This window comes from Rhipicephalus microplus, chromosome X (assembly GCF_043290135.1).
Source record: "Rhipicephalus microplus isolate Deutch F79 chromosome X, USDA_Rmic, whole genome shotgun sequence".
In the NCBI taxonomy this organism is placed as follows: domain Eukaryota; kingdom Metazoa; phylum Arthropoda; class Arachnida; order Ixodida; family Ixodidae; genus Rhipicephalus; species Rhipicephalus microplus.
This window is the reverse complement of record NC_134710.1, coordinates 109,459,169-109,479,882: the sequence shown is the minus strand read 5'-3', so window position 1 is coordinate 109,479,882 and position 20,714 is coordinate 109,459,169. Positions and strand designations below refer to the sequence as shown.

Sequence of the window (20,714 nt, the reverse complement as noted above, 5' to 3'; positions counted from 1 at the left end):
AATTCAGATAGTATATATCACATATTATAAAAAAAAGGGGGCATATTTTTTATGACCTGGCTAACCTGCACAATCATTTTTTTTAAATTTAAGCAACGCCTGTGCAAATGCCATTTCTTTGGTTCGAAGAAAGAGGAAAAAAGGTTGGAAATAGCAGGATATGACTTCCGGTAGAATGCAAATGATAACCTGATATATATTTTACATCTTAAAATTTGCTATACTTAGAAAATATAAGGTATAACAATGTTTTAATCTAGAAAAAAACAATGAATCAATGTGAAGTTAATACGTTCATTTAGCTTTAAAATGAGGCTTTGCGGTGGTACGGATATTTTGGATAAGTGTTTTCACAGTTGGCACTTTACTGCAGTGAAACCACCTTTACAGGTGAAGTGAAGCATTGGGCTAATTTGTTTTGCATTATGAAGTAGGAAGAGCGCGATATTTTAGACAGAGACACACAAAAGACGGTGCTTTCTGTTTCACTTCTTTAGTGTGTCCCAGTGTAGAATATTGTGCTGTTTCTATTTCATAACAGCTTTACAAAGGCTTACATGCGAACTGATATACGCTTGAGTAGATGCTTTCACAGCTTAGCAACCCAGTCACTGCTGTGAAGCCACCTTTACAGGAAGTTACTTGCGGATTAATATACACTTCAAATATTTCCTAATTTTCGATAATTTAAATTCAAATCGAAGTGAATTGGAATTCTATAATATTTGTTTGAGTACTTGAAGCACCCAAATATTTGCATAAGCCTAACCTATGCCTACTCCCTTCCTTTGCTATATATGCACTAGTTCATGTCTATAAGCCTGCAATGCCAAGAGCCTGTGATACCCTGAGAGCTTAGACAAAAAGCCGCTTCTCTAGCTAGCACTTTGAACAATGCTGTCTTCAGCAATGCTGTATTTCAATGATAAGTCACAGAGTGGAGTATATGCTAGCGTTTCCTTTGCTTTATTCTCTATTGTCCTTGTTAGGTTGTGTCTGACAAAAAAAAAAATGTGCCTTCAGTTCATTCCCCTTCCTTCCTACTTTCATAGAAAGGGTCACATTATGGCAGACGTCTTGCCTTTAGGTAGCATGCAAGGTTTTATTTGTCAGCTGCCAGCATGGGATAAGATCGCTTACTACGTGACTCATGCTAGGCAAAAGAAGAATGTTCCACATTCGCCAATGTGGCTATAAATGGTGCCATCTTAACGCTGCCAGGATTACACTCACAAAAATACCCAATGAAATGGATTACCATTGCTCAATTAGTAGAGTATTGCATGGGTAATTTGTATGGATAATTTGAAAGGTGCTGGTTCGGTCCCATCCTGCACTGATGTTTTTTGGTCCACTTCAATTTCTTTCCATTTGTGTCACAACTATTACAGCACAGTGATAAAAAAAACTATGAATAATGTATTTGATTCTTTCCTTTGCTTTATTGTCTATTGTTTTCGTAGTGTGATACAACCTATTGTTTAGGTTGTATCAAAGATACGAGCCCTCAGTCTATATTTTCTTTCCTTCATAAGCAAATAGGTATCACAGAAATGTTTTCTGTTCGCCATACGACATTCTTAAAAGCTGTTTACTTTTATTATAGATTTCCCATCATTGAAGACAACTGTTGAAGCTGTCTTTAGCAATGGCCAGAGTGTTACCAGTGCCAGACAAGGAGAACACTGTCTTGTTGTAACCAATGCTACAAACTTCTACTTTGAAAATGGAGGCCAAGTCTCTGACACTGGATACATCAAAACAAAGGTGGTTGTCTTGTTACTGTAGCTAAAAAGTATTTGCCACCAATTTCTTTGTCATTCATCAGGTTTTTAAAAAATATTTATTTGGAAAATAAAACAAAAATACCGGTAATACCAATGCTTCAGCTTTCTGTAATACAACACATGGATGGGCATATATTAGAAGCAGTAAAAATTTCAGTTGGTTTATTACCTAAAGTGGGCAATTGAACTCTTTAATGATTCATTTTTAGTTGCATGTTGCATACCTGCCAAGTCTCCCGGATTGGCCGGGAGACTCCCGGATGTGGACAGTTTCTTACATTTTTTTATGAAATTCTCCCGGAAATAGAAATTTCTGTGCGTGATCTGGCCGCATTGACAAAAAAACAGCTCGGTAAGCTCCAGGCTTTTTTAACCTACCCCATTTTATTACGAATGAGTTTAAGAGGTGTTCATTTAAATGTACAGTACAATCTCAGTGATGGGAAACCGCGGCAGGTACGAATTTGTGAAATTGCCCAGCCAAATTCCTCTATGTCTGTTGGGCCTAAATTCGAATGTTCCGAACACATTTCCTAATCGTGGCGGGTGATATGGACTTTAGTACGGAAATCGTCGAACGAAGGCCGAGAGCAGCGTACCCGAAGCTTCGGAAGTACGCCTGCGACCTGCACTCGCACTGTCTTCTACAGTGCGCGTGATTGTCGTTGCCACAACCGCTGTGAACGAAACCGTGGTCGCTCTTCGCGCAATCATGTATGGCGGCGACGTAACTGACAGAGCCCCGAAAGTGTGCGCTCGATCAGTCAAAGCAACTCTGCTTTCCGCAAACTCTGCGGACAAAACTGTGGCAGATGCGAACGCAGATGGCATAAAACGACTTAGTTTTGTAGGCGCGGGCGCAGGCAAGCAGACTGGAATTATAAAAGAAACTACCGTTTTCCGCAACCGCCGCGCACAAAACCGTGGTCGCGGTGACGCGATAGCGATCTACAAGCTCTGAGGACACGCAGCGGTAGATTAAAGGCCGTATATACGTAAAAAAAGTCACAGTTTTGCTGTAAGGGCGAAGCAATAAATGCGACAGCAACAACCTAGAAGGTCTCGCTGAGAACGGCAAGCAGATTGAAATATGCAGTGCGCTGCTCACTCACAAATGACGCACGAGAACGATGCACACAGGACGAGAGCGAACTAACGTTTACCGCTCGACACGTAATGAGCTGTTTAAAGAAAAACGATGCGATGCGTAATCACAAGTACAGATGAGTAGTACAAACTAACAAGTGTCCCAGTTATACCTCGCTGTGTATGAAAAGTGCGCTCTTTTCACAAAGGGGACCTGTGCAAAGACGGAAGTGACCTTTGTGGGCCGGGCAACTAACACAATCGTTCCGGTGAATGCCGAAGGCACACGATTCTCCCCACGAAAAGATAAGCGCGGGCGCACAAGCATCTACCCCTCCCCCCATCAGCGGGGCATAGTACGCGTGAAAGATAAACGCGCATGGGCGCATCGCGACTAGCTGGGCGGGCGCCGAGTGCGGGCGGCTTTTTTTTTTTTTTTTTCCTTGGGTGCTCATATATATAGGTATATAGATACGTATACATATACGGTGAATGACGGCGGTGACGGCAAAACACCAGCCGGGACTGTCCATATAATTGCTATCACAATAAAAAGGGGCCAGACGCGTTTTGGCGTTCCTGTGAAAAGAATCTAGTAGTGAGCAAAGCTTTGACCCGCGCTTTTGCGGCAGCCAGCTGCGCGTCCCATCCGTTCACGTGTGTCCCAGGAAGGCATAAGCGAGTTGTTTTGAAGGAAATAGATTCTGCTAGCTGTGTTGATCCTTTGAGACTCTCACCTTACTGGGAAACCCTACTCTCGTGTGTTCGGCCACTCCAAGCCACTTCAAGACCGCATCACTGATGTTGGCGCTTGCGAATGAGACCCCCCACCCTCTCTTATTTTTTGCGATGTTTTTTTGCTTGTTTGTCCATGGGTTTCTTTGTGGTGCCAAAAAAAATAGGGACAAATAATTCATTGCACCCTGCCCCCTCCGTTGTGGAAATCTCCTGTATTCAGAATCCTTGAACTTGGCAGGTATGTTGGCATTTTGAAATTAAAGCAGTACAGTAGCACATATTAAAGTAAGGTTGCTTTGCAAGACATCTTAACATTAGCATCACTATGAGGTATCTTTCCCCAAAATTTGATTAAAAAATGCATTGAAATTCCAAGCAAAACCATCCCAAATTCTGTGATGATAAATTGATAAACTTAAGTAAATAATTGGTGTATGTGGTAGCACATTTCAGGATAATTCCCTTGAAAATAAAGCCATTCTACAATTCACATTTTTGTTTAGTACATATGGCATCACTGCTGCTCACTTTAATTCATCTTTTATTAATAGTGAATTATTTTTATGCAATTAAACAGGGGAGGGGGCAGAGAAGGGTATTGTGGCTTTTCTGCTAGAAAACTTGTAGGGATTCTTGCCCCCACTGCACCCTTGGTTTCACTTGCTTGTATCGTAGCTGTATAGCAGCTGTATCATAGTAGTGAGAATGCTCGGTTTCAGTCATATGATTCTTGGCTCAGCCTTGTGTGTAGCTACTTGGATGTATGCCAGTAGACAAGCGCGTGCCAGCCACACCAGTGCTCCTTAGTACTGGTGTGGCTGGAGCAAGGCAAGTGTTGGTGTAACTAAGGGGGGCGGGGGGACGTGTTTTTTTTTTTTGTATCCCCCTGTCAATGGCCACATGCATGTGTGTGTTGTACTATGTCATGTTGTAAAGAAAGAGGCCAGTAAGTCATGGACAAACAAACACAAGTGCTCTATTTCCTTCTTGTTTATTGTCAATAAACTAGGTCGGTCATTCCTTCACTTCTTTATTTCTTGTGACCAGTTGAACAAAACTAAATGTTTTGAATTTGAACAGGGAAGTCATATGAACTAAGCGATGGGAGTTATTTATATAACAAATAGGGTATTATGCCTAATTGTAGTAGATAAGCTTGCTATGTGGATTTCAAAGCATAAAATTCAAAGGTTTGTTTTTGAACTTGCTTTAGTTAGAACCCGTGTTGACCCTTTTGTGAACTTCACAGTGTGACAATATTAAAGCAAGGGGAGTTCATAAAGCACGTCACTTTGCTTTGCTTGGTAGCATACTTTTCTTCTTCTCAAATTTCTTTTGTGTTATACAGTAGAGAAGAAATATCAAACTTGAAAGGAATCATGAAGCAGTTCAATATATAAACCATTTGAAATAAAAAGTTTGCCTATCCAAAGCTTATCTGAAAACTGTGCATGTATTCAGCAGTCTCTTAAATCATGAAAATCAAGAATGGACTGATTTTTTCTCCAAGCCTGAGAGAAGCATACACGTTTACTGATTATTGAATTTTACCCAAGTTTTTGGAATGCATGTATCGGAATGGAAGGTGTTTCTTTGATGGTCCTCAATATTTCTGCTAATAAATGGCCACACATTGTATGCTTTACTGCTTTTGGTATTTTTCACTGCATTACATAGCTGTGTTGTGGTGAAGCTTGCTTAGTATAGAGCACAAACGTAATATTTTCACTGTACGAGCTATCCTTATTTTGAGATGCACGAAACCTGCTCTTTTGCTCCATTCCTCAAACTGCCTTCTAGATTCTATACTATGTTTTGCAGAATTTGCCATTACAGTGCCATTATGTTGACATGGAATATTTTTGATGGCACAAGTGATCATGGACTAGTTGGGAGGATGTTGTGGATCTCAGCGATGTTCACCCAGTTGCGGTGGCTCTCGGTGCTGTTCACCAGTAGTAGCTTCGAATCCCACCGCTGCCACCAGTTGTTGGGGATCCCTGCGCTGTAATCCAGTTGTTGTGGATCCCGGCGCTGTTCTCCTGTAGTCGCTTCAGATCCCAGCGCTGATCACCAGTTGTTGCTGACCGGGGTCTGCCCGGTCTTTTGTGGTAGCATGGTGTAGCTTCGGGTTGAGGAAACGAATGCTGACAAATTGGGGATACGAAAAACAAACAGGTTTATGGCACTATTTACACTTATTTACAGCATGAGCTTAGGAGTTCACAAACCACGAGCGTGGTGGTTGAACCGTTACATGGTTCAGAGCGACGTCCAGCACTCTGCGGCGTCGTTATAAGCCCTGTCAGGCTCCTCCTTCTTGAGTGGAACACCAATCACATACGCACACAACAGCCGAGGGGTACGAGCATGCACGGCCCACGTGAACATTCAATATTGAGTCGTGATCACTGCACTGCAAGGTGGCGCCAGAGGGGCTCTTCCTCATCGTGTGTGTGCCGCTGGTCGAGGGGTACCAAGCTCCTAACGGCATACATCAAACGGTCCGGCAATCTGTTCGCTCAATTAGCAGGGCAATTTGTGGCGGCAGCCGCAGTTTCTTCCAAGGAAGATGCTGTCTTTGTTGTCCTCTCTGGAACGGCTTACGGCGTCGTGGCGACACGACGTCTCATCCTCCGGCTAGCAGGGACAATACTTGGCGGGCATAGGCAGCCGGCCAGTCGGCTACTTGTTTGAGGATTAAAAGAGCGCCGCTCCCCCGTCAGCTCTGGAGGCTGGTTCCGAAAAAACTGTGGTTCCAGGCATGGAAGCGCTGCCCGGCTACGCTTCCCAGCGACAGCACGGCGCCTACTGACGACGGTCGTAACAGCTTCCCCCTTGCCAGATGAGTCACGGAGGGCAGCAGTCACCGCTGTTGCTCGCAGGGACGACGAAAGGGTCCATAGTTGAATGCCAGGAACTGGCCTTCGCTTGTGGCATGGTCTGGGTAATTGCCGAATCTTCGACACCGTTTCTGAAGCTCTACCACATGCACAAGCAAGCACTCGGCCCCCTTCGAACAAACCAAGCCAAAAGAGGGATGGCAAACCAATATTCTTCACTAGCTTTAACAAAAAGCTCACACTCAAAACTATCAGGACTCACTTGTGCTGAGAAACCAAACGTGCTATCTTAAACATTCTCATAATAAGATGCACGAAAAAAAACTAAAATATCAATTTTGATACATCAAGAGCACCCCAGAATGGCTTAGAAAAAGCGGCTGAGCACGTCAATGTTTCCATTCAATTTTCCCTTTACCTAATGCCAAAATTATATTTTCGAAGAATCAAGCTCTGCCTCACAAGGCGACTGTTCTTTGATGTCACGGTTTGCAGCCAAGTAAGGGGAAAAATGTCTGTCCCTAGTTTAAATTTAGCACCTCTGAGATAACACTGCAACTGATGAATGGCCTACACTAGGCAAGCGCATTCATTTCCTGAAGCGCCGTACGTTATCTCTCAAGAACCCAATTTCTGGCTTAAGTAGATTGCATCATACCCGTTGCCACTGTCATCCTGACATAGAACGGCACCTAGGCCTCGATCTCCCACATGTCAGTAACTCGGTCGTAATCAGGAGTTTTCAAAATTGAGTGGCTGATCCGTCGCAGTTTTTCTAACATTCTTACGGTACGTTGTGTACAACACAAAAATAATTCTAGGTAAGAAGACCTAAAAAGCAATTGCATAGGTTTTATGCTAAAACCGTGCACCAATGACTCTCAATTCTCAATGCACGCAACGACAACTCCACTGTGTCGCGCCAAACCTAACATTTTACGAAATCATTCAGTTTATGTTAATATCTTCTTCCTTAAATGCCAATTCACGCCACATTCACGTGACAGTGAAGGCATACGAAACTACACTAAACCTTTGAAACACTAAAAAAAATTAACACATATTTTTTTTGTTTTACCTTCTCGGTATATTCGTACAAATGATTAACGGACTTCAATTTTCAGCCTTCAGTTCAGCGGTTTTACTATTGAAAATTTTTCACCGCGCCACGTAACTTACAAAATTAAACTGGCTGAAATCTGCATCTCCAATGCAATACTGAGCAGCCATATTTAACACGCACGTACAAAAAATACTCAAACTGACCGCCCCCTTTTCTCAACTAGATTCGCTTGAATCGCACACGATGGGGTCGCGGTCCCGGCAATTTTCCAGCATGCCTGAGGCTACTAAACACATGAACGTTAGGCTGTGTCCTGCCGTCACACCTCATTCTGCACTTCGGCCGGCTTTCTTCGGTAATGTGAAAGGGGTGCTAGAAGCAGGGGGGAAGCCTGTGCCATTTTTCTTTTGTGTTCTCCCCTACGCGGTATTTAGCCACTCTGCCCTTTCGACTCTGACCCTTCGGCAAAGGACGCTTTCCAGAAGTTGTCGAACTGAACCGCACGCTGCGTTGGGGTGGCGTACCTCCTTTTCCCCCTCTACACCTGGCTCGCCGCTTGTGCCTCTATGAACACCACCATTGACGTTTCTTGAAACGGATTAACGGCCTAGCCTTTCGTCTTTCTCGAGATGGAGTGGGATCTGCCTTAGGCTTACACAGTGCGGTGCGCTTCCGCTTCTTTCATTTTCGGCGATGTTTGCTTGCCCCTTTTCTCTCGATGCCATCATCATGTCGCGTCGGGAAATGAGGGGTTGGGAAGCTCGTTGGAGCTTGTGCAACATTTTTCCCCACGCTCACACATTTTGAACTCGGTGTCACGACGGACTGCCGGGCCAAATTATCTTTGTTAACGCTGATGAAACGATTAACTGGGCCCTCTCCAATGGCATCGCTGCACTCCTGAAGCGTCGCGTTCTCGCTGTGTTTAGCCACTGTGCTAACCCTATCTGCATGTGACGATCTCAAGACGTCCTCTCGAGGCATGAGGATGGTTTCCAGCTTCTTACTGAGCCCATTAGGGCTGCTGGCACACACCTCATCCTCGCAAGGACCGTCTTTTGATACTATCTCTACCTCGAGACCGGCCAAGGCCTCGTTCTCTACATCATTTACATTGATGCATTCGAGAATATGTGGGCCCTTTTCTAGCGCGATTTCTGGTTCTAGCGTTTCACGACGCGCTTCGACGTCCAGCGCTTTCCAACACGCCTCGCTTTCAGACTCTTGTCTGAGCTGCTCTTCCTTTCTCCAGACAGAAGTTCTGAATATCCGGAACATCTCCGCCTTAACTACCTCGTAGCTGTTCGCATCCTGCTCACTGAGTCGCGCAACAGCTTCATCTGCCTCGCAAGGCAGAACCGTGAGTAGCCTTTGACACCATGTGTCTCGCTCAAATGACAGTTACTCGCACTTCCGCTCAAATATCATCAAATACAAGCCAATATCTATCCCCTGAATCTGTATATGGCTGCATGTACCTAGACATCCAGAACTCGGCCTTCAAGTTGCGATAAGGTACCACTTGCTGGGGACTACTGCCCGACCTATTCCTCAACTTGAGTTCTCGTTTGCGGATCGCAATGTCGTGCACCAGTATTTCTATTTCACGCTCGCTTTCTAAGCGACGTTCCTCTCTTTCACGCTCACGCCTCTCCTCCTCTTCCTTCTGCTGTCTCTTTCTTTGACTGATGAGGTCCCATGCTTCACTGAGCTCCTCAGCCCCCAAATAATTAATCACTTGAATGATTATGCGTTTTCGTGCCAAACCCTTTGCATCGATTCCCAATTCCTCACACAACAGCAATAAGTCCGGCTTCTGCAGCTCTCGTAAGTCCATGATCGTACTGAGTGCTCGCTACTTCCAAAAATAACTTCCCGAAATGGGGAAACTGAATCTTTCGAAAAAGTTACCTACCAGTTCTAAAATTCAACCCTCTTCTAGAACCTGGTTCACTCAAAGCAAAAGCCAAGCACTCACCCATACGTGGTCCAAGTCTCGAGCCAGCTGCTTTCCTTGGGCCGACTGTTGTTGTCACTTGTAGCTTCGTATCCAACCGCTGCCAACCAGTTGTTGTGGATCTCAGCGATGCGGTAGCTCTCGGCGCTGTTCACCAGTAGTAGCTTCGGATCCCACCGCTGCCACCAGTTGTTGCGGATCTCAGCGCTGTACTCCAGTGTTTGTGGATCCCGGCGCTGTTCTCCTGTAGTCGCTGACCGGGGTCTGCCCGGTCTTTTGTGGTAGCATGGTGTAGCTTCGGGTTGAGGAAACGAATGCTGACAAATTGGGGATACGAAAAACAAACAGGTTTATGGCACTATTTACACTTATTTACAGCATGAGCTTAGGAGTTCACAAACCACGAGCGTGGTGGTTGAACCGTTACATGGGTCAGAGCGACGTCCAGCACTCTGCGGCGGCGTTATAAGCCCTGTCGGGCTCCTCCTTCTTGAGTGGAACACCAATCACACACGCACACAACAGGCGAGGGGTATGAGCATGCACGGCCCACGTGAACATCCAATATTGAGTCGTGATCACTGCACTGCAAGGTGGCGCCAGAGGGGCTCTTCCTCATCGTGTGTGTGCCGCTAGTCGAGGGGTCCCAAGCTCCTGACAGCATACATCAAACGGTCTGCCAATCTGTTCGCTCAATTAGCAGGGCAATTTGTGGCGGCGGCCGCGTTTTCTTCCAAGGAAGATGCTGTCTTTGTTGTCCTCTCTGGAACGGCTTACGGCATCGTGGCGACACGGCGTCTCATCCTCCGGCTAGCAGGGACAATACCTGGCGGGCATAGGCAGCCGGCCAGTCGGCTACTTGTTTGAGGATTAAAAGAGCGCAGCTCCCCTGTCAGCTCTTTACGCTGGTTCCGAGAGAACTGTGGTTCCAGGCGTGGGAACGCTGCCCGGCTACGCTTCTCAGCGACAGCACAGCGCCTACTGACGACGGTTATAACAAGGAGCAAACTTGCAGTGGTGCAGTATGGTGCAGCATTCAATATATTGAATGCGGAAGTGAAAAGAACCTGGACTTATACATTATACACTTAAATTTTTAGTATGTAACTCGGTATATCTGAGTTTGGCTATGTCTATATAATCTGGTCTAAAATATTTGCATCTCATTATATTTGTTTTCAGAGTGGTGAAGTCATTATTCATGATGTGAGAAACTGCAGTGGCTTTGTTTTTCACAAAGGTATGGTGACAACTGGAGTAATTCACCCGAAGGACGAAGCAGAAATGGGGATTGATAAAGTGAGATTACCGTCTATATCTTGTAATACCCTACCTTACATATTGCGTGACAGTTTGTGTATGTTAGTATATCTTTGTTTATGTGTGCATAGGGATAAGTTTCTTCAATCACATAGGAACTTGCAAGATCTCTGAGATTGAGACGTCTCTGCATAAATTTACTGTAAAAAATAGCATCACTTCACCTACATTTTTTGCAGAATATCTTTCGTTCGCTTTTGATCAGCTTACGGTGCAAGAAAGAACGAGGACGCAGACCAAGGATGTGACTGCACAAGTGCTGACTCTCAGGTAAAGTTTATATGAAGGAATGGCACCAATAAATAGAAATGCGAACTGGCACGCCCGCAGCTGCTATGTTGATAGCCAATTGGCCTTCGTATTTATTCGTGCCTTTCCTTCTAATAAACTTCAGTTAAGAGTTGGCGCTCGTGTCATTGCATCCTTGGTCTGCGTCCTCATCCTTTCTCTCACTGTAAGCTGTTCATAAATGAACTATCACCAACTAGCCCAGGTTTTTCTTCTTTTTGTTCTGTTCAGACTGTAGACAAGACTGTATGAACACCGTTCTATATTTCATGGCAAGTTCTGTAAACGAATACTTTGTAAAGAGCAGTAGGGTAATATTATCACTTAGATTGCAGCTCTTTGAGCATTGGCTGTCTTCAGGTCAGTTGCTATGGTGTAAATGTCTTTCATAAAGTTATTATTAAAACAGAGTCATCTAACGAAGGAACTCATCCATGCATATCAGACAAATTGTATTACCTGTTGGGGTAAACAATGCATTGTAAAATAAATAAATAAATAAGCTGATCGTTTTTTCTGTACTCTTTGTAAACATTAGGATGTCTTCAGTGAAATAGCTGGTAAAAACATTGACAGCACAAGAAATGTTTAGGGTGCTAGAGCCCATCATTTATTATTAATATTATTAAGCACAGGACATGATTTATTATGATGCTCTGGCAGGTGTCATTGTTTTGTGGAAGACTTACTTATTCTGAATTATGATGCTTTTTATTCATGTTGATACTTCAGCAGCTTTTGAATATCATATGTGCAATGAAAAAAGTTGCAATCTGAAAAAGTTAACAGTTTCATGGCTGCAGTAAGTTTGTTCTTGACTCCTTATTGGACTTCTGTTATTGCAGTCTCATCATGTGTTTGACTTATGTTTCACACCTTGCTGCTTATCTTGCCTCATTCAGTTACTGCGTGTTATTATTTGACTGCAAACTTGGCACTACTATGTTCCCTTGAGGCACAGTGTTCACATATGTGTACAGCACGTTAAAGAACCCCAGGTGGTCGAAATTTCCAGAGCCCTCCACTACGGCATCTCTCATAATCATATGGTGGTTTTGGGACGTTAAACACCACATATCAATCAATCAATCAATCACATATGTGTACGACTTGTTTTTTGCATGTTTTCGGGACTAGTAGTGGCCAAGAATGTATAGACGATTTTTCGCAGCTTGTTTGCTCCATCAAATCTAGATGGGGCCACAACACCGTGGACATCTCCTTACCATGTCTGTCTTTCTGCTGTGGCCTTCTACAGCACTGCTCAACAACCGCTTCACGTGTTCTGCTTGGCGTCCTCGTAGCGTCTGCACGCCCGCAAGTAAAAGCAAAGCAGACGCTATGGGGACGCCGAGCAGACGATGCGATGTGGCTGTTCAGCAGTGCTGCAGAAGGCGATGGCAGAAAGATGGCCACGGCAGGGAAAGTAAATATGGCAGCATCTATAGGTGCAGTTTCCTTCTACCTCTATCTTATTATGTCGTCGACCTGTGCTGTGTGCACCTGTGCTACGTGGCCCATAAGTTTGCAACACACACGTTTATTTGCTTTCTATTTACCTGAAGCTTCGAGAGCAATGCATCCGTTGGTATTTTGCAGGATGTTCGAGATTTATTCTCAAATTCTCGGAGACAAGGCTTAGCAGGCATGGCTAAATAAACACAGCTAATCTCCTAAATGAAAACAGTATATGCCTAATGTCTTGTTCCCAGTGTGAGGTGACACGAAGCAGTAGCTGATTTCACTATTTATTGCTGTGATGACAGTGGGCGAGTGGCAAGCATGAGTTTGGATTGAAGTGGGCAGCCGCGTCTGCATGGTTGCTGCCATGTTGGCTTCTAAACCCAGCTACTGGTGCTTGCGGCCACCACCGCTTCGCTGGCCCAATGCTTGAGCAACTGGCTGGGAGAAGGCTAGTTTATGGTCATGTGATCAGACATAACAGCGCATGGGCGCTGCTGCGGAAAATCGTCTATATGCTCTTGAACACACAAGTTGAATGTCGTGCTTAGTCAGTGTATATATACTTGACCTTAATGTGCTGCGAATAATTGCAGCTGGTTACTTTTGCAAATGCACTGCAATGATTGATGGGCCTTTTATTGTGACGCGTTCCAGAACAAATGTGAAACGTATAGCTTTTTTGCTTGAAATGTGTACAAGAACAAAAAAAAAAAAACTAGCGGCACATGCATTTTGAGCCTACGATATGATTATTTTTATGTAAAATTGTAACATGACTGACTGCAGAATAATTAAATGTTTACTTAGGAAAACTTCCACAATAAATTTATTTTATTTTCCTTCTTCCGAAAGTCATATCGAGTGCTTTAGAATCATGCTGTGCAAATTTGACCCACTTTCAAGTAGTCCCTTCATTTGAACCTCAAAGAAATATGGTGGTCTTACCTAGCCAGCTTCAGGATGCCGACTTGCAAATAGAATGTGTGTGATATTGGTTAGGCAGTTTTTATGTGCCCTTTAATGTGTCATGAGAGCTGAGCACTTTTTTTTAATAGTTCAAATACCTGTGCCTTATGATTAATAATTTGAATTGTTTTCTGTTTTTGTTGTTAACAGCAACGCCGTTTGCAGTGCATGATGCACCACACTGCTACGCACTGTCTGAATGCCGCACTGAGAACAGTGCTTGAATCTACTGAGCAGAGGTCATCGTTGGTAGACAGTGAGCACTTACGGTTCGATTTCATCTGTAAGGTGAGCAACTTTTATTCCAGAGAGAAGACACAAAGTACAGACATGAAAACAAGAGAAAGGAACCAGGCAGTGTGAACCAACTAACTCAACTTTCTGTGATTGCAATCTATTGTCATCCTGGTCTATAGAAGTTTACTTCGCCCTTTTCATACACATACAATTGTTCTAAAGTATTAAAATGCTCCAAGTTTCTCAAAAGTTTCCTAATTTTAAATGCACTCGAGAGTGCACATTTAGGTGTTGCAGCAAACTAATATCAGTGAGTTTATATTGATTTTATTTTTAAAGGGGCTTAATGCAACAAGCACACTCACTGATACTAAAGAGATAATAGGAAAACATTAAAGAAAGTAATTCGGGCCCCCTTTTAACACAGCTAGCCAAGCAAGTCAGTCTTCACAGGCAGACTCATCAATGCGTGTGTTTGTAGCCAACATTTTGTGTTATCTTGGACGCTCTTGTTTTATAAGATTTGCATATGCAAAAAGGAGAAAGCTTTTTTGCTTTGAAATTGTGAAGTTGTTGCATTAAGGGGGGGGGGGGGGGGGGAGTTCTAAAAGAAAAGCTTCAGTAAAGAATTGTGTTAAAAAAAATAGGAGTGCATCACTTCTGAATATTACTGTTTTCCAGAAAAATCTGACCAATGAACAGATAGAAAAAATTCAGGACATCTGTCGTGATGCCATTCAAGCTGGGTGCACTGTTGAAAGAAGAAATATGCCTCTGGAAAATGCATTAAACCTACCAGATCTTGTGAAAGTTCCAAATGAGGTATGGTTACATAATTCTTTGTGTCTTTTATAATAATGCAAACTTCTATTGTGAAACTGTGCATACACAGTAACACGTCGGCTTAATTAAGTTACTCATTTATTTATTTCATCCACTTTGCATAGCGTTCCACTTCAACACATTTTCTCCCATATTAAGAGCAACGGAACATGAAATGAAAAGTTGAAAAGAACAGCTGCAGTGACTTTATCTGTTGTATTGATTTGTCTCGTCACATGAGCTGTTGCTTGTTTTGTTTAGATCATGTCACCATAGATTACCTCTCTTTGGCTCTGTTACATTGTTATGTTTTCACAACGTGCAGGTTCTTTGTAGATAGGTGTATGAGACATCGCTACAGACATGCACGAAAAGACGAGGTCATTTGCACATTAAATTATATGCGTGCACTGAAAACGAGTACTCATAACACTAACAGAATATGAAAACTGACCCTACTTTTTTCAACTGTGCTGCCTAAGTCCTAACATAACAGTCTGTCAGTTTAGCATAGACTCGAGGCATCATGCTGGTCTCACCAAAGTTTGTTGGCAAGCCTTGGAATAGAGCACACTAATTGGAGGGGGTGGACCAGGCTACTGCTTAAAGAGTAGACACCATCACCGTAGCGCACGCTAGAGCTCACGCTTGAAGCTCGACCGCTCAGCGTTTTTATAGGGACAGGACATTTTGGAGCAGCAGTACATCAGATGTGCATGGCCATGGCCTGTAGTAAGATGTGGGTCACTCTGGGCTCAGCTGTTCACCAGGATCGGGTTCAGAACCCAATGGTCGAGTAACGTGATAGGTCACTCCAGGCTCAGCTGTTTACCAAGCTCGGATCTCGAACCCGACGGCTGAGTAATGTGGCTCATCTTCTTAGCTCATTCTTTTGTCTCTTCACCACCACGCTTCACCCTTTTTTTTCTTGTGCCTCCTGTGGCCTTTTACGGTTGGTCTTTTCTCTTCTTTGTCCTTTTGTTTTCCAGCGCTCATGCCAGTGTCGTAGTTGTCGATTTCTAACTCTTGTAATCGTGCACACTTTTGTACTTCACTTACTACAGTCTCTCATAACTTCCTGATATCTGGGAATGTTAATTAGATTTTTTAAACCGCTGAATGGCACAAAGACAACAAGATTTCTTGAGGACAATAGCGGGTGCCTTGCCCAGTGTGAAGCAGCATTCAGCTAAAATGTTTGTGAATATGTGTCCTTTAAAGGGACACTAAAGGCAACTATTAAGTCGACGTGGGTTGTTGAAATGGCGGTCCAAGGAAGGGCTTATTTTGAACTGAAATGGTGTTTTAGTGGTCCTCATCGGGTTAGTGCACTTTAAATTACCTGTCTCAATGGAACATCTGACGTCACTCTTGCGGTACATGTTGTTGCCCGGCTTTAATGCGCAGTCACTGACACTATAGTAGTAGCAGAGGGAAAGTAGCGGGAGCCACAGCAGTAACTACGGTCATTGAACAATTTTTAGCCATAACCTTCAAAATTGCAGGCGTGATTAGCTCAACAGCGCCCCTCCAGATCGCACGACTTGTCCAGTTTAACCACGGGAAAATTGAATTTTTCAACCACTCGTGCCATTCCCCATAGCTACGTTCAGCGGTTCTTTTTTCCATGAATCAGACATAAATGAACAAGTAGCATTGTATTGCCTGTCTTGATGCACACAAGGTTCTTTATTTAGTGCGGCTAGATCCATTGCTAGTGATTAATTGTAGGCGATTTGTTTGACGTCATCGGGATCATTTTGAGAATGTACTACTGTGGCACATGTATTGTTGTACCATAATTTATCGGTAAGTAGTTCACTGCTATTGATAATGTTTTGTCATTTTAGATATTGTAATATATAGAACCTTCACTCATAATAAATTGTCATTTGACTTTAGTGTCCCTTTAAGTATAACATTGCATCTGTTGTGTTTGGACATTTTATAAGGAATTTGTGCCTTATTACAATTTAAGTATAAATTTAATAAATATAGTATAATGTAACGTCATTTGTGCTTTCAATGTTCTTTAAGCATTTAACATTTTCAATGAGTCTTCCTGCTCTTTTTTAACCTCCTTTGATACAGGTCTATCCCCAAAGTGTTTCTGTGATCAGGATTAGAAATGAAGATGACATTTTTTCTCAAGAGCTTTGTTGTGGAACGTAAGTTTCTTCTTGTGCTTTCTGTAACCTCTGTTATTTGTTGAATGGACAGACTATCAGTTTTAAGACTATTTTATTTTTATTTTATTTTTTCAGTTTGTATAAAGTATTTAACTGAAACTACTTAGGTCCACTGTAATGGTCTGAGCCAGGCAACATGTTAGCACTATTTAGAAAAGTGTTGCTCTATGTAAATTTTCGAATTTTATGCATCATGCTTGTTGTGCTGATAACTGAAAAAGATAGCTATGCATCTGATGTAGGACTCAAAGCTGGTACAGCTGTACCATATACATCTACATTTGCAATTTGAGCATGTAGGTCATGTTCATTTACAGGAACTTGCAAAAGAAAACTGTTTGCAAGCATGACAATTTTTTTGTGTGCGAGAGAAATCAGTGCAGACTTGCACATGAGCTGCTGTTAATGGCTCATCCATAGGGTACTCCTTTTTATTCATGCATTTAAATATGAGTGCATTATTTGCATACGTTGTTTAAAGATTTTAGAGTGAATTTGCAATTATAGCATTGTACCTAACCAGAAGTTAGAAAGTGCTGCATCATTCAGTGAACGTTTATTCTCACTTACCTAATCTTCAATTGATGCAATTGCTCGCCTGCCCTACGTTAATGTGATGGCATCTAAGTGTGACTTACGAACTACACCAAAATAAAATTTCTGCGAACATGTGTCTATGCTTTGCACTGCAAGTGTCTGGCTTTTTTTCTTAATTCGACTGACCTTTTTCTCTGCGTGGCTGCATTTGTCTTTCCCAAATTATAGTCAACTGCAAGCATTTTTTTTTTCTAGCTTGCTCTCACCTGTAAATCATGAATTCTTACCAGCATGCTCGACTTAGGTTGGTCTAAGCATTCTGTTGCTTTCAAGCAAAGCGTGTTAAAGGGGCCCTGCAATACGTTTCTCAGTTATAATGAAATAGTGTGACTATTGGCACACGGCACTTCACAAATCACTGGCTGCAAAAATTTAATAATCCATAAAGTACGAACAGAGTTGCAGATATTTGTCGCACACTGTAAGTCCTTTCTCTCGCCTTTCAGGCCAGCAAGCGCTCTAAAAGCTACACAGGGATGGGAATGACAAAGGGGCAAGAAGATGCATTTCTTTGTCACCACGCCTCAGGACCTCTAGCACCTTGTTTTGTGTTTTTGTTTTTTTGTTAGAACACGCGGTTTACTTTTAGCCGGTCCTCACGTGGGAGTAGCCATTTCGTGGGGCAACTTGAGCATTTACGCTAGACTTTTAATAAAGTTGTGCTCTCTCTCTCACTCAGTGTGATAGCAAGCGCATGAGCGGGCACGTGGTGGCGACGGTAACTGCACATCCTAGGATGTACAAATCTGCCAACCGCTCTGGATGTAGGTATACAGCACAGAAGTTTCAGTATATGGCATATGCAGAGAAAAGAGACAGTAATGTCTTGCTAACTTTGAGAATTAATTATGAATTCTAGACCACGTGCCACGCTATAATGTTTGGCTCTTGTGTTTTGGGGGGTCTCGACTGCTGAGTGGCAGCATTTTCTGACCATGTTCAGAAAGTGTTGCACGACCCTTTAAGAGGTATTTATTGGCAGTAGCTATGTTGTATGTAAAGAAAGGAGAGTTTACAGAAATGAAACTGTCAGAGGTGCGTAGAAGGATAAAATGTGAGCAGACATTGTTGCTGTGGCACATAGCAATGCAAAACTCAACGATGCACTGTGTGTGGCCACTTGATTGGCTCTGACGTGCTGCCAAAACTGATCATGGAGGCCATTTAGAGAAAGCCCAACTTAACCTACCAAGTGCACTGCCATCACCAGCACCGCAGGTTGCTGGCTCGAATCCCGGCTGCGGCGGCTGCATCTTTGATGGAGGCGAAAATGCTGTAGGCCCGTTTGCTCAGATTTGGGTGCACGTTAAAGAACCCTAGGTGGTCAAATTTTCGGAGCTCTTCACTACGATGTCTCTCATAAGCATATGGTGGTTTTGAGACATTGAAGACCCCTTATATCAATCAATCATTACCAGCGACAACTGCACGTTCGATTAGTTAGAGAAGAAAAACAGTGCTGAGGGTAACATGCCATTGCCTCCTGCTGCCTTGACACAAGGTATAGTGCTTAATTTATGGTGCAAATTATTTCATAATGCATTCACCCCTATACTTGAACTCTATTTCAAAAAATAATGTCAGAGACCTCTTAACTACCCTCCATCTCAGCCCTCCATCTACCCTCCATCTCAGATGACAGCCTCTTATCTTTGGTGCATACACATTTATAGGACACATGGGAATTGAATCAGTACCAAATCTGATGTTGGTATTGCTTGATTATTTGAAAATGCCAATAATTTCAGCTTATTTATTATTACTTGTTACTTTTCATTCTCGAACTGCTGCTGTTGCACATGCAGTGCAAAACACACCACGTGAGGTGTAATCATTGGATTGTGCATGATGGGCAAGCAAGACAGTGAGGAAGAGCCAGCATTTGATTGTATGGTGAAAGCAAAACCTAAGACATACCAGCATTGATGTCTTTTGTTACAGCTTTTGCCTTGCATGCATGATATTACCCTTTCAGCATTGTAACACTTGAAGGGATTATGCAGGCCTGAAATGGAGCATGGAATTAAAAAAAATTACCTGGAGGGATCTAGCAACTCTTTAAATGTTGTTGAATTTTCACGAGCGGGTTTCACATCACAAGAGAGCTGTTGTGTTCATTGATGATATATTTTGCGTGTTAAGTGTGGTTTTTATATATCATCTAAAGGCATGTCTCATCTTTGTCGGACCTGGGTGAAATTGTGGTGACCTCACACCAATCTGTTGGCACCATGGTAAGATCTATCCATGCTGTAGCTGGGCCATTGGCTGCTGTTGTGCGCTCCCGAGATGAGCAGGTCCAGAGGCAAATGTGTGAGCTGGTTGAAGAAGTTGAAGCTTTGAACCGTACATCCCTGGTAGGTACCTTTCTATTAGTCTAGGTATTAATTTTTGTAACTGCTCTGCAGCAGTTACGCATTTACATAGTGAAACAGCCTCAATTCAGTCAGCATAGAGCCTTTCACAATCTTTTTTTTTTTTTTTTCCATAGGATGACTATGTAATGATGGCAGCTTGCAAAAGAAAACTTGGAGAAGTAAGAAAGGTATGCAGTACCTTTTTTTTTAATTATTTTATAGTCGGTAAAAATTGTATTCATTTTTAATAGAAAAGCCATCAGAAAATATACAAATGCTATTTCCCATGCAAATTTTCTTTTTAATATCTTATTTGACTGAACTTGTGTCATGACGTGTCTTATGAGTTAAACATGTTCTTTCTCTTTCGAATGAAATCAGCTTGCAGCTGCACGTGGAGTTTCTCTGCTGCTTCAAAGGAAAGCAGAGACAGAACTTCTCAAGTTGGAGCGTCAAATAGACAGTATCATACGAAAATACAACCAGAATTTCGGAGCGACAAAGGTAACTTTATTACTATGTTACACTTTTTCAAAGTGACTAATGTATGCATAATGTGTGACTAATGTAATTAGTCAAAATTGCTAATGTAAGTTGCATAATATAAATATTTTTCAGGTGCTGAGTATGTTGGACAGGGCCTTAGAAAACTGGAAGCACAACGATTTTGTTGTGGCTTGCTTTTGGGACTCTTGCATGGATGGAAACCTTGTGTCGAAGCTGGCATTCAAGAAGTGCAGTTATAAGCCATACTTTGTTGCTGTGTGCACTAATCCTGACCAACTTCGCATAGACTGTGCTGTCCCTAAGGTGTGTCTCTTATTGAAGCTTAATTAATGAAGACATCAAATTTCGTCCTTGAGGCTTTTTGAAGAACTAGTGCTTGAACATTCTCAATAATTTGAAGGCAGGCATCTTTGCTGTCCTGCAGTAGTTGCTTTTTTGTTCTTTTATTGTGCTTCTTTTTTGTGTGTGTTGGAAACACCTCAAACGCTTGAGT

The 20,714-nt window shown here is 42.7% G+C and overlaps 1 protein-coding gene across 3 annotated transcripts in view; it reads left to right on the top strand.

The window, feature by feature from the left end:
* The window catches only part of LOC119176251 (alanine--tRNA ligase, cytoplasmic), a 93,242-nt gene that overhangs the window by 53,778 nt on the left and 18,750 nt on the right, over nucleotides 1-20,714 (top strand). The window contains exons 12-20 of one of the 3 annotated variants that reach the window (XM_037427446.2): nucleotides 1,607-1,767; nucleotides 10,657-10,773; nucleotides 13,663-13,800; nucleotides 14,431-14,571; nucleotides 16,663-16,739; nucleotides 19,525-19,714; nucleotides 19,849-19,902; nucleotides 20,096-20,218; nucleotides 20,333-20,524. In XM_037427446.2, the coding sequence (XP_037283343.2) occupies nucleotides 1,607-1,767; nucleotides 10,657-10,773; nucleotides 13,663-13,800; nucleotides 14,431-14,571; nucleotides 16,663-16,739; nucleotides 19,525-19,714; nucleotides 19,849-19,902; nucleotides 20,096-20,218; nucleotides 20,333-20,524 (1,193 nt within the window). The remainder of the gene's footprint in view (nucleotides 1-1,606; nucleotides 1,768-10,656; nucleotides 10,774-13,662; nucleotides 13,801-14,430; nucleotides 14,572-16,662; nucleotides 16,740-19,524; nucleotides 19,715-19,848; nucleotides 19,903-20,095; nucleotides 20,219-20,332; nucleotides 20,525-20,714) is intronic. The other 2 variants (XM_037427447.2, XM_075877401.1) reach the window with 2 other exon arrangements.